Source organism: Entelurus aequoreus, linkage group LG18 (genome assembly GCF_033978785.1).
Source record: "Entelurus aequoreus isolate RoL-2023_Sb linkage group LG18, RoL_Eaeq_v1.1, whole genome shotgun sequence".
In the NCBI taxonomy this organism is placed as follows: domain Eukaryota; kingdom Metazoa; phylum Chordata; class Actinopteri; order Syngnathiformes; family Syngnathidae; genus Entelurus; species Entelurus aequoreus.
In genome coordinates, this window is record NC_084748.1 from 48,540,737 (window position 1) to 48,555,135 (window position 14,399).

At 38.5% G+C, this 14,399-nt stretch overlaps 1 protein-coding gene across 4 annotated transcripts in view; it reads left to right on the plus strand.

Annotated features, from left to right (window-relative positions):
* Positions 1 to 2,961: 2,961 nt before the first annotated feature.
* LOC133634216 (RNA binding protein fox-1 homolog 2-like) overlaps positions 2,962 to 14,399 on the plus strand; it is a 144,749-nt gene continuing 133,311 nt past the window's right edge. For all 4 annotated transcript variants that reach the window (XR_009821912.1, XM_062027315.1, XM_062027317.1 and 1 more), the window contains exon 1: positions 2,962 to 5,696. Coding sequence is in view for 3 of the 4 variants with exons in the window: in XM_062027315.1 (XP_061883299.1) it covers positions 5,442 to 5,696 (255 nt within the window). In the remaining variant the exon portion in view is untranslated. The remainder of the gene's footprint in view (positions 5,697 to 14,399) is intronic.

Here is a 14,399-nt window from a genome sequence, read left to right on the forward strand (position 1 = left end):
TTCTGAATTGTTAAGATCAACCACCTTTAATAAAGTGACGATGCAAACAGTTCTGCAGAAAAATACCTTTATTCTATTGACATAGACTTTTATATAACAAGCTACATATTTCATGAAAGATAATTACTGTAATTTTACATGAATTTGAAAGTAATTTAAGAAAACAGAAAATGCTATGTAGAATTAACTTGGTATTTTTCTGTAAAAAAAAAAAAAAAGAAATATACATAGTTTGTCATTACTGGCATATTACTTAAAATAACAGGTGGATTGTTTATTTACAGATAATGTCTTCAATTCTACAGTTTTATAAACTATTAAAAAAATAGAAACATTACAGTAGAAATTTAGAGTAAATTAACCATAAAAATAGGTTTTTTTTTTTTGTTAGTGTAAGTATCGATATTTTAAATTGAGGATCGATATTCGAGCATAAAGATGAGGTATTCGTTGGTATCGATATTTCAGTATTGACCCGCACACCTCTGTATCCCCATTAGCCTTTGACCACTGGGTGTCATCCAAGCAACAAAAATACGAGCGGAAACCAAGGCAAGACTGCATGACTCAACACCAGGACCTTGGTTGTGTAAGAACTTAGGAATTAATTATTTTATTCTTACATAGGAAAAATCAACAGTAAAAATGTAAGGGAAAAAATAAAAATTAAATCGGTATGTAATGGGAAAAATATGAAATGTTTAAAGTTATAAATGATAATATACTTAGTTTCAGCTATGTATTAAAAGTGACTAAGTATATTATTAATTATAACTTTAAACATTTCATATTTTTCCCATTACATACCGATTTATTTTTTCTCTTACATTTTTACTGTTGATTTTTCCTATGTAAGAATACTATAAAAATTAATGCAGTCTTGCCTTGGTTTCCGCTCATATTTTTGTTGCTTGGATGACACCCAGTGGTCAAAGGCTAATGGGGATACAGTGGTGTGCGGATCGATACTGAAATATCGATACCAACGAATACCACATTTATGCTCGAATATCGATCCTCAATTTAAAATATCGATACTTACACTTAGTTCAGGGGTGTCCAAACTTTTTCAACCAAGGCCATATAAATTTTTTTATTCATTTTTTAATCCTATAAACAGACTTTTAATACATAGCTGAAATTATCTGTTTTTAGGATTAAAATATAAATAAAACAATTAATATGGCCTTGGTTGAAAAAGTTTGGACACCCCTGAGCTAAGTGTAAGTATCGATATTTTAAATTGAGGATCGATATTCGAGCGTAAAGATGTGGTATTCGTTGGTATCGATATTTCAGTATTGACCCGCACACCTCTGTATCCCCATTAGCCTTTGACCACTGGGTGTCATCCAAGCAACAAAAATACGAGCGGAAACCAAGGCAAGACTGCATGACTCAACACCAGGACCTTGGTTGTGTAAGAACTTAGGAATTAATTATTTTATTCTTACATAGGAAAAATCAACAGTAAAAATTGTAAGGGAAAAAATTTAAAATAAATCGGCATGTAATGGGAAAAATCTGAAATGTTTAAAATTATAATTAATAATGTACTTAGTCACTTTTAATAGAAAGCTAAAACTATCTGTTTTTATGATTAAAAAAATTATATATTAATATGGCCTTAGTTGAAAAAGTTTGGACACCCCTGAGCTAAGTGTAAGTATCGATATTTTAAATTGAGCATCGATATTCTAGCATAAAGATGTGGTATTCGTTGGTATCGATCCGCACACCTCTGTATCCCCATTAGCCTTTGACCACTGGGTGTCATCCAAGCAACAAAAATACGAGCAGAAACCAAGGCAAGACTGCATGACTCAACACCAGGACCTTGGTTGTGTAAGAACTTAGGAATTAATTATTTTATTGTTACATAGGAAAAATCAACAGTAAAAATGTAAGGGAAAAAATTAAAAATAAATCGTCATGTAATGGGAAAAATCTGAAATGTTTAAAATTATAATTAATAATGTACTTTGTAACTTTTAATATAAAGCTGAAACTGTTTTTATGATTAAAAAAATATATATTAATAAGGCCTTGGTGGAAAAGTTTGGACACCCCTGAGCTAAGTGTAAGTATCGATATTTTAAATTGAGCATCGATATTCTAGCATAAAGATGTGGTATTCGTTGGTATCGATATTCTGGCATAAAGATGTGGTATTCGTTGGTATCGATACTTCAGTATCGATCCGCACACCACTGTATCCCCATTAGCCTTTGACCACTGGGTGTCATCCAAGCAACAAAAATACGAGTGGAAACCAAGGCAAGACTGCATGACTCAACACCAGGACCTTGGTTGTGTAAGAACTTAGGAATTAATTTATTTTATTCTTACATAGGAAAATCAACATTAAAAATGTAGGGGAAAAAGTAAAAATAAAATCGGTATGTAATGGGAAAAATCTGAAATGTTTAAAGTTATAATTAATAATGTACTTAGTCACTTTTAATATAAAGCTGAAACTGTTTTTATGATTAAAAAAATATATATTAATAAGGCCTTGGTGGAAAAGTTTGGACACCCCTGAGCTAAGTGTAAGTATCGATATTTTAAATTGAGCATCGATATTCGAGCGTAAAGATGTGGTATTCGTTGGTATCGATATTTCAGTATCGATCCGCACACCCCATTAGCCTTTGACCACTGGGTGTCATCCAAGCAACAAAAATACGAGAGGAAACCAAGGCAAGACTGCATGACTCAACACCAGGACCTTGGTTGTGTAAGAACTTAGGAATTAATTATTTTATTCTTACATAGGAAAAATCAACAGTAAAAATTGTAAGGGAAAAAATTTAAAGTAAATCGGCATGTAATGTGAAAAATATGAAATGTTTAAAGTTATAAATGATAATATACTTAGTTTCAGCTATGTATTAAAAGTGACTAAGTATATTATTAATTATAACTAGCCTTTGACCACTGGGTGTCATCCAAGCAACAAAAATACGAGCGGAAACCAAGGCAAGACTGCATGACTCAACACCAGGACCTTGGTTGTGTAAGAACTTAGGAATTAATTATTTTATTCTTACATAGGAAAAATCAACAGTAAAAATGTAAGGGAAAGAATTAAAAATAAATCGTCATGTAATGGGAAAAATCTAAAATGTTTAAAATTATAATTAATAATGTACTTAGTCACTTTTAATATAAAGCTGAAACTGTTTTTATGATTAAAAAAAAATATATATTAATAAGGCTTTGGTGGAAAAGTTTGGACACCCCTGAACTAAGTGTAAGTATCGATATTTTAAATTGAGCATCGATATTCTAGCATAAAGATGTGGTATTCGTTGGTATCGATATTTCAGTATTGATCCGCACACCACTGTATCCCCATTAGCCTTTGACCACTGGGTGTCATCCAAGCAACAAAAATACGAGCGGAAACCAAGGCAAGACTGCATGACTCAACACCAGGACCTTGGTTGTGTAAGAACTTAGGCATTAATTTATTTTATTCTTACATAGGAAAATCAACAGTAAAAATGTAAGGGGAAAAAATAAAAATTAAATCGGTATGTAATGGGAAAAATATGAAATGTTTAAAGTTATAAATGATAATATACTTAGATTCAGCTATGTATTAAAAGTGACTAAGTATATTATTAATTATAACTAGCCTTTGACCACTGGGTGTCATCGAAGCAACAAAAATACGAGCGGAAACCAAGGCAAGACTGCCTGACTCAACGCCAGGACCTTGGTTGTGTAAGAACTTAGGAATTAATTATTTTATTCTTACATAGGAAAAATCAACAGTAAAAATGTAAGGGAAAAAATTAAAAATAAATCGGCATGTAATGGGAAAAATATGAAATGTTTAAAGTTATAAATGATAATATACTTAGTTTCAGCTATGTATTAAAAGTGACTAAGTATATTATTAATTATAACTAGCCTTTGACCACTGGGTGTCATCCAAGCAACAAAAATACGAGCGGAAACCAAGGCAAGACTGCCTGACTCAACACCAGGACCTTGGTTGTGTAAGAACTTAGGAATTAATTTATTTTATTTTTACATAGGAAAATCAACAGTAAAAATGTAAGGGGAAAAAATAAAAATTAAATCGGCATGTAATGGGAAAAATCTAAAATGTTTAAAATTATAATTAATAATAGTCACTTTTAATATAAAGCTGAAACTGTTTTTATGATTTAAAAAAAAAATAAATTAATAAGGCTTTGGTGGAAAAGTTTGGACACCCCTGAACGAAGTGTAAGTATCGATATTTTAAATTGAGCATCGATATTCTAGCATAAAGATGTAGTATTTCGTTGATATCGATATTTCAGTATCGATCCGCACACCCCATTAGCCTTTGACCACTGGGTGTCATCCAAGCAACAAAAATACGAGCGGAAACCAAGGCAAGACTGCATGACTCAACACCAGGACCTTGGTTGTGTAAGAACTTAGGAATTAATTATTTTATTGTTACATAGGAAAAATCAACGGTAAAAATGTAAGGGGAAAAAATTAAAAATAAATCTGCATGTAATGGGAAAAATATGAAATGTTTAAAGTTATAAATGATAATATACTTAGTTTCAGCTATGTATTAAAAGTGACTAAGTATATTATTAATTATAACTAGCCTTTGACCACTGGGTGTCATCCAAGCAACAAAAATACGAGCGGAAACCAAGGCAAGACTGCATGACTCAACACCAGGACCTTGGTTGTGTAAGAACTTAGGAATGATCTCTTTGAAGAACAAGTCCTTAGGGCATAAAAACAAACCCCGAGCTGTAACGGGAGAATGTGTAAGATGGAGGGCGGGCAGCGGGGCAACGTGCGGTCCGAACATGGCCGTCTTTCGGAGCGTTGAGTCCGACCCCCTCCGCCCCCCCGCCCCCCCGCCCCGCACCAATGTATGGAAGCACTGCGGCACGTTGCGCACACTAGCGGGCTGCGTTGGAAGGGAGAGCGGAAGACACTGCGAGAGGGAGGGGAGGTGGGCTTCCTTCTAGAACACGCCGTCAGAGAGCACACTACGGAGGGCAAAACAACCGGGACATTGCGGACTAACATGGGCGGGAAGCAGCGCTCCTGAGCGGCTCCACTCGGCGTCAACCTCCGCTTGATCTTGTGGGGAAAACGTGGCGGGGGCTTCGTCGTCTTGCGCGGGGATGTTGTGGCGGCAGAAGAAGCGGCCATCGCTGTAGAGAAGACACAAGAAGAAGACTATTCCTTACGGACATTCGGCAGCCATTTATTGCGCTTCTTTAATTGGCTCGTAATGGCGACAAATTGCATCGAGAGCTTTTAATCGCAACAAGCGAGCACGTTACAATATTTGACCCGCGCGAAGTCAACTATATTGCGGCGTTCGTCGACATTGTTGGCACAAAGGCCGCTTTTTAACAAAGCGAGGCCTCCTCCGGTGAAGACGAGGAGCAGAAAAGGCGTGTTTTTAAATGTTAATGTCGACCGACGTTGCATCCGTCATGCTGCCCGTGTCACGCGGACTCATGGAGCGGGAGAGGGAGCTGGACACCCTGGCCGGGGTGCACCCTGGCGCGGCCGGAGCCGCGGCGGCGTCCGTGCGGGGAATGAAGCGAGGAGACCCGGAGCCGGATGGGCAGACGGCGGTGGCGCTGGTGGACTCTGTCGGGGCGGAGTGCAAGCGTCCCCGCATGGACGGCACCGGGGGAATCTGCGAGGTTGGACAGGTAAGAGAAGTGACTTCTTGCACGGTGTTAGGTTGTTATTGCTGCATGCAATATGATTGACTCGCCATATTTGGCAAATGTTTGACCTTTGCAATACTCCAAATAACTGAAGGTTCTGCACAATTCCAGGTGTTCACATTGCAATGTTGTCGAAACCAAATCCATTTTTTTTTTTACAAATTTGAATTACATTTAGCATCGCCTTCTAATATATAAAAAACCTCAGCATTGTGCAACAAAACTAAATGTTTGTACTGACAAATGTTTACTTGTGTGATCGTTGGGGGTATTTGAGGTAAACACAACAGGGTCACGACTGCACCCTTGACTGTGTTTACACTGCAGGCCAAAGTGGAACAAATCTCTTTTTTTTTAAGCCTGTTTTTTTTTCAACTGACTGTTTACACCACAAGTAAAATGTGATCTTAAAGGCCTACTGAAATGATTTTTTTTAATTTAAACGGGAATAGCAGATCCATTCTATGTGTCGTACTTGATCATTTCCCAATATTGCCATATTTTTGCTGAAAGGATTTAGTAGAGAAAATCGACGATAAAGTTCGCAACTTTTGCTCGCTGATTAAAAAAAAGCCTTGCCTGTAGCGGAAGTAGCGTGACGTCACAGGAGCTAGTATTCCTCACAATTCCCCGTTGTTTACAATGGAGCGAGAGAGATTCGGACCGAGAAAGCGACGATTACCCCATTAATTTGAGCGAGGATGAAAGATTCGTAGATGAGGAACGTTACAGTGAAGGACTTGAGAGGCAGTGATGGACGTATCTTTTTTTCGCTCTGACCGAAACTTAGGTACAAGCTGGCTCATTGGATTCCACACTCTCCTTTTTTTATTGTGGATCACGGATTTGTATTTTAAACCACCTGGGATACTATATCCTCTTGAAAATGAGAGTCGAGCACACGAAATGGACATTTAAAGTGACTTTTATCTCCACGACAATACATCGGCGACACACTTAGCTACTGAGCTAACGTGATAGCATCGTTCTCAACTGCAGATAGAAACAAATGAAATAAACCCCTGACTGGAAGGATAGACAGAAGACCAACAATACTATTAAACCATGTACATGTAACTACACGGTTAAAAATTCTCAGCCTGGTAAGGCTTAACAATGCTGTTGCTAACGACGCTAAGGCTAATTTAGCAACTTAGCAACCGGACCTCACAGAACTATGATTCACACTAATATTCATCCGTGGGTTTGGCGGCAAGCATCGGCTAGGCGTAGTAAGTAGTCCTTGTTGTGTTGCTGTAAGTATTGTACTTAGCCGCTAATACACCGATCGATCCCACCTACAACGTTCTTCTTTGCAGCCTCCATTGTTCATTAAACAAATTGCAAAAGATTCACCAACACAGATGTCCAGAATACTGTGGAATTTTGTCGAAGAAAACAAGAGGTTTTTGTATCGCGTCGATGGGGTCCAACCACTTCCGTGGATTTTGTGACGTCACGCGCATAAATCATATCCAAAGGAGTTTTTCAACCGGAAGTGTGGCGGGAAATTTAAAATGTCACTTTATAAGTTAACCCGGCCGTATTGGCATGTGTTGCAATGTTAAGATTTCATCATTGATATATAAACTATCAGACTGCGTGGTCGCTAGTAGTGGCTTTCAGTAGGCCTTTAATCAGACTCAAGTATAAATGCACACAGGGCCCAATGTGGCCCCTTGACGTCATTTGCATGTGTAGTTCACTAAAGTGAAAACAAAGGAAGTTGACCGGATTCCGTAAACAAACAAGGAAGTCGCTACTACAAACCCTGTTTCCATATGAGTTGGGAAATGGTGTTAGATGTAAATATAAACGGAATACAATGATTTGCAAATCCTTTTCAAGCCATATTCAGTTGAATATGCTACAAAGACAACATATTTGATGTTCAAACTCATAAACTTTTTTTTTTGTGCAAATAATCATTCACTTCAGAATTTGATGGCAGCAACACGTGACAAAGAAGTTGGGAAAGGTGGCAATAAATACTGATAAAGTTGAGGAATGCTCATCAAACACTTATTTGGAACATCCCACAGGTGTGCAGGCTAATTGGGAACAGGTGGGTGCCATGATTGGGTATAAAAACAGCTTCCCAGAAAATGCTCAGTCTTTCACAAGAAAGGATGGGGCGAGGTACACCACTTTGTCCACAACTGCGTGAGCAAATGGTCAAACAGTTTAAGAACAACGTTTCTCAAAGTGCAAATGCAAGAAATTTAGGCATTTCAACATCTACGGTCCATAAAATCATCAAAAGGTTCAGAGAATCAGGAGAAATCACTGCACGTAAGCGGCATGGCCCGGAAACCAACATTGAATGACCGTGACCTTCGATCAAAAACCGACATCAATCTCTAAGTGGCTCAGTAACACTTCAGAAAACCACTGTCACTAAATACAGTTTGTCGCTACATCTGTAAGTGCAAGTTAAAACTCTACTATGCAAAGCCATTTATCAACAACACCCAGAAATGCTTCGCTGGGCCCTAGCTCATCCTAGATGGACTCATACAAAGTGGAAAAGTGTTCTGTGGTCTGACGAGTCCACATTTCAAATTGTTTTTGGAAATATTCGACATCGTGTCATCCGGACCAAAGGGGAAGCGAACCATCCAGACTGTTATCGACGCAAAGTTCAAAAGGCAGCATGTGTGATGGTATGGGGGTGTATTAGTGCCCAAGACATGGGTAACTTACACATCTGTGAAGGCGCCATTAATGCTGAAAGGTACATACAGCTTTTGGAACAACATATGCTGCCATCTAAGCGCCGTCTTTTTCATGGACGCCCCTGCTTATTTCAGCAAGACAATGCCAAGCCACGTGTTACATCAACGTGGCTTCATAGTAAAAGAGTGCGGGTACTATGCTGGCCTGCCTGTAGTCCAGACATTGAAAATGTGTGGTGCATTATGAAGCCTAAAATAGCACAAGGGAGACCCCCGGACTGTTGAACAACTTAAGCTCTACATAAAACAAGAATGGGAAAGAAATCCACTTTCAAAGCTTCAACAATTAGTTTCCTCAGTTCCCAATCCTTTATTGAGTGTTGTTAAAAGGAAAGGCCATGTAACACACTGGTGAACATGCCCTTTCCCAACTACTTTGGCACGTGTTGCAGCCATGAAATTCTAAGTTAATTATTATTTGCAAAAAAAAAAAAAAAAAAGTTTATGAGTTTGAACATCAAATATGTTGTCTTTGTAGTGCATTCAACTGAATATGGCTTGAAAAGGATTTGCAAATCATTGTATTCCGTTTATATTTACATCTAACACAATTTCCCAACTCATATGGAAACGGGGTTTGTACTACTGTGCAAAATAAAAGTTGCCACGACTTAAAAAATGTGTGTTTTCACATGAAAATAATGTAAAGTAATATAATGTATGAATGGATCTATATATTGTAATATATTTGGAAGGATTCCAATCTTTTAATGGCTGTTAAGATCAGATCTACGCTAGCTTTATTTTTCAACTCACTTAAACAATGTACGTTACATGTAAGCAACACTTCAACAATCACTACTTCTACAGAATCAAAATATATATTCATACATAACAGAGCTGGGCAAATATTTTGACTCAGGGGCCACATTGAGAGGAAAAACTGTGTATGGGGGGGCCAATGTGTGTGTATAAATGATGTATACACATTTAGCTGTCCAAATCTGCTGTGCAGTATTGATTGATTGAAAAGTTTATTGACATCTTAAAGAATGAAATCCATGTAATGTGTATGTGTGTTTGGGTCCCTTTTTTCCAGGAACACTAATACCAAAAGTCACAATTTCTGATAGAATTCTAAAAACAGACCACCTCAAAAAAAAACAGAATGGAACTTTACAGTTTTTTACTGAATGGGACACCCAAAATGTACACTACCGTTCAAAAGTTTGGGGTCACCCAAACAATTTAGTGGAATAGCCTTCATTTCTAAGAACAAGAATAGACTGTCGCGTTTCAGATGAAAGTTCTCTTTTTCTGGCCGTTTTGAGCGTTTAATTGACCCCACAAATGTGATGCTCCAGAAACTCAATCTGCTCACAGGAAGGTCAGTTTTGTAGCTTCTGTAACGAGCTAAAGTGTTTTCAGATGTGTGAACATGATTCCACAAGGGTTTTCTAATCATCAATTAGCCTTCTGAGCCAATGAGCAAACACATTGTACCATTAGAACACTGGAGTGATAGTTGCTGGAAATGGGCCTCTATACACCTATGTAGATATTGCACCAAAAAGCAGACATTTGCAGCTAGAATAGTCATTTACCACATTAGCAATGTATAGAGTGTATTTCTTTCAAGTTAAGACTAGTTTAAAGTTATCTTCACTGAAAAGTACAGTGCTTTTCTTTTAAAAATAAGGACATTTTAATGTGACCCCGAACTTTTGAACGGTAGTGTACATGGAAATATATAAAGTGGGATTTACAATATTAACTATGAACAATAAAACACTGAATATTAACAACATATGAACATCTTTTACTTCTCAGACCAGCTCCTCCATAGACATCTTTTACAATCAAGCAAAACACAACAAAAATGTAAGAAACGGCAAAATATGAATGCAAAGTGTAATAAACACCTACAATATGATATATTATCATTTTTGTACAGAAATTTGTTGCAAAAATTTGCTTCCGCATCTGTTCCTGACACACGTGTTTCAGGCTGGCTGCTCTGAAAACAAACCCCGCCCACTCTGCTTTGATCCTCGTCAATTACTGTAATAACTCCCATATCACTCAAAAGCGCGGATTTCAACCTTTTAAGTACTTTCTATAGTTCAAGACTTCCCGCCATTTAAAAACAACACTGCACATCATAATGGCAAACACACTTTTGATGTTAAAGGCCTACTGAAAGCCACTACTAGCGACCACGCAGTCTGATAGTTTATATATCAATGATGAAATCTTAACATTGCAACACATGCCAATACGGCCGGGTTAACTTATAAAGTGACATTTTAAAATTCCCGGGAAATATCCGGCTGAAACATCGCGGTATGATGACGTATGCGCGTGACGAAGTCCGAGTAACGGAAGTTATGGTACCCCGTAGAATCCTATACAAAAAGCTCTGTTTTCATTTCATAATTCCACAGTATTCTGGACATCTTTTGCAATTTTTTTAATGAACAATGAAGGCTGCAAAGAAGACAGTTGTAGGTGGGATCAGTGTATTAGCAGCGGACTACAGCAACACAACCAGGAGGACTTTGTTGGAGCGCTAGCCGCGCTAGCCGCCGACCTCACCTTGACTTCCTACGTCTCCGGGCCGCCAAACGCATCGGGTGAAGTCTTTCGTCCTTCTGCCGATCGCTGGAACGCAGGTGAGCACGGGTGTTGATGAGCAAATGAGGGCTGGCTGGCGTAGGTGGAGAGCTAATGTTTTTAGCATAGCTCTGTGCAGTCCGGTTGCTAAGTTAGCTTCAATGGCGTCGTTAGCACAGCATTGTTAACCTTCGCCAGCCTGGAAAGCATTAACCGTGTATTTACATGTCCACGGTTTAATAGTATTGTTGATTTTCTATCTATACTTCCAGTCAGGGGTTTATTTCTTTTGTTTCTATATGCAGTTAAAGCAAGATGCTATCACGTTAGCTCGTAGCTAAAGCATTTCGCCGATGTATTGTCGTGGAGATAAAAGGCACTGAATGTCCATTTCGCGTTCTCGACTCTCATTTTCAAGAGGATATAGTATCCCAGGTGCTTTAAAATACAAATCTGTGATCTACAATAAAAAAAGGAGAGTGTGGAATCCAATGAGCCAGCTTGTACCTAAGTTACGGTCAGATCGAAAAAAGATACGTCCATCACTGTCTCTCAAGTCCTTCACTGTAACGTTCCTCATCTACTAATCTTTCATCCTCGCTCAAATTAATGGGGTAATCATCACTTTCTCGGTCCGAATCTCTCTCGCTCCATTGTAAACAACGGGGAATTGTGAGGAATACTAGCTCCTGTGACGTCACGCTACTTCCGCTACAGGCAAGGCTTTTTTTTATCAGCGAGCAAAAGTTGCGAACTTTATGGTCGATTTTCTCTACTAAATCCTTTCAGCGAAAATATGGCAATATCGCGAAATGATCAAGTATGACACATAGAATGGATCTGCTATTCCCGTTTAAATAAAAAAAAAAATCATTTCAGTAGGCCTTTAAAGGTCTAAAAAAATGTTGAGAACGTCCGCTGGGCCGTATGTTGCCCAGGTCTGTCATATAACATGGAGCCTATTATTTACACACTTTTGACCAGTGAAGCACCAAAAATTTGGCGGCTGAAAATGGACTGTGATCACTGAAACAACAATGTGGAACCCGGACGTTGTGATGAAATATATCCACTTCAGCTGACCGACCAGCTGCCTCTTTTTCCGCGCACAGGAATGATGTAAAAGTTGCAATTTAAACTGAAGTCACATTCGAAAAGATCACATTCCTAACTGATTCGGACTACTTTCTGATGCCAAAAGATCAGATTTCAAGCACTTTGGAGCGTTTAGACCGGCAAAAAAAATATCCGCTCTGTGTCACTTAAAGGTAAAACAATCTGATTTGGTTTGCGGTGTAAACGCGGCCCTTGACTCTCCAACTCACGCTTGGACCAACGTTCTACACTAGGGCTGTACGGTATAGTATAGTACAGCGATACTCATAAATCATATTCTGTATTATACCGCCTCTAAAAGTACCGGTGCCCGCACCCTCTTTTTGATAACTAAATAAATGACACAATATGTCAGTGTTTTTCAACCTCTTTTGAGCCAAGGCACATTTTTTGCGTTGAAAAAATGTGGAGGCAAATCTTAAAAAAATGAAACTCAGTTGACAGTAAAAAGTTGTTGTCGCAATTGTTGGATATGACTTTAAAGCATAACCAAGCATGCATCACTATAGCTCTTGTCTCAAAGTAGGTGTACTGTCACATCACACCCTGACTTATTTGGACTTTTTTGCCGTTTTCCTGTGTGTAGTGTTTTACTTCTTGTCTTGCGCTCCTATTTTGGTGGCTTTTCCTGTTTTGTTGGTATTTTCCTGTAGCAGTTTCATGTCTTCTTTGAGCGATATTCCCCCGCAACTGCTTTGTTTTAGCAACCAAGACTATTTAAGTTGTTGCTATCCTTCTTTGTGGGGACATTGTTGATTGTCATGTCATGTTCGGATGTACTTTGTGGATGCCGTCTGCTCCACACGCTGTAAGTCTTTGCTGTCGTCCAGCATTCTGTTTTTGTTTACTTTGTAGCCAGTTCGGTTTTAGTTTGGTTCTGCATAGCCTTCCCTAAGCTTCAATGCCTTTTCTTAGGGGCACTCACCTTTTGTTAATTTTTGGTTTAAGCAGTAGATACCACGACAAAACCTTGTTGTCTCACACAACGTGTTCCCGACATCTCCAAAGCAATTAGCTCCCTGCTGCCACCTACTGATATGGAAGAGTATTACACGGTTACTCTGCCGAGCTCTAGACAGCACCGACACTCAACAACAACACTTCATTTGCAGACTATAATTACTGGTTGGCAAAAAATATTTTTAACCCAAATAGGTGAAATTAAATAATCTCCCACGGCACACCAGACTGTATCTCACGGCACACTAGTGTGCCGCGGCACAGTGGTTGAATAACACTGCAATATGTTACAGATTAATTAGGAGTCTTTGTTTGTTTACTTACTACTAAAAGACAAGTTGTCTAGTATGTTCACTATTTTATTTAAGGACTAAATTGCAATAATAAACATTTGTGTTCAAATAAAGACAATAATGACATTTTTTGTGGTCCCCTTTATTCAGAAAAGTACCGAAAAGTATCCAAATACATTTTGTAACCAGTACTAAAATATTGGTATCGGGTAGAGATGTCCGATAATGGCTTTTTTGCCGATTTCTGATATTGTCCAACTCTTAATTACTGATTCCGATATCAACCAATTATGAATCAATTTAAGTGGACCCCGACTTAAACAAGTTGAAAAACTTATTCGTGTGTTACCATTTAGTGGTCAATTGTACGGAATATGTACTTCACTGTGCAACCTACTAATAAAAGTCTCAATCAATCACTCAATCAACCGACACCGATAAATACAGTTGTGGAATGAACACATTATTATGCCTAATTTTGTTGTGATGCCCCGCTGGATGCATTAAACAATGTAACAAGGTTTTCCAAAATAAATCAACTCAAGTTATGGGAAAAAAATGCCAACATGGCACTGCCATATTTATTATTGAAGTCACAAAGTGCATTCTTTTTTTTAACATGCCTCAAAACAGCAGCTTGGAATTTGGGACATGCTCTCCCTGAGAGAGCATGAGGAGGTGGAGGTGGGCGGGGTTGGGGCGAGGGCGGGGTTTTCGCGGGGGGGTGTATATTGTAGCGTCCCGGAAGAGTTAGTGCTGCAATGGGTTCTGGGTATCTGTTCTGTTGTGTTTATGTTGTGTTACAGTGCGGATGTTCTCCCGAAATGTGTTTGTCATTCTTGTTTGGTGTGGGTTCACAGTGTGGCGCATATTTGTAACAGTGTTTAGTTGTTTATACGGGCACCCTCAGTGTGACCTGTATGGCTGTTGACCAAGTATGCCTTGCAATCACTTGTGTGTGTGAAAAGCCGTAGATATTATGTGACTGGGCCGGCACGCAAAGGCAGTGCCTTTAAGGTTTATTGGCG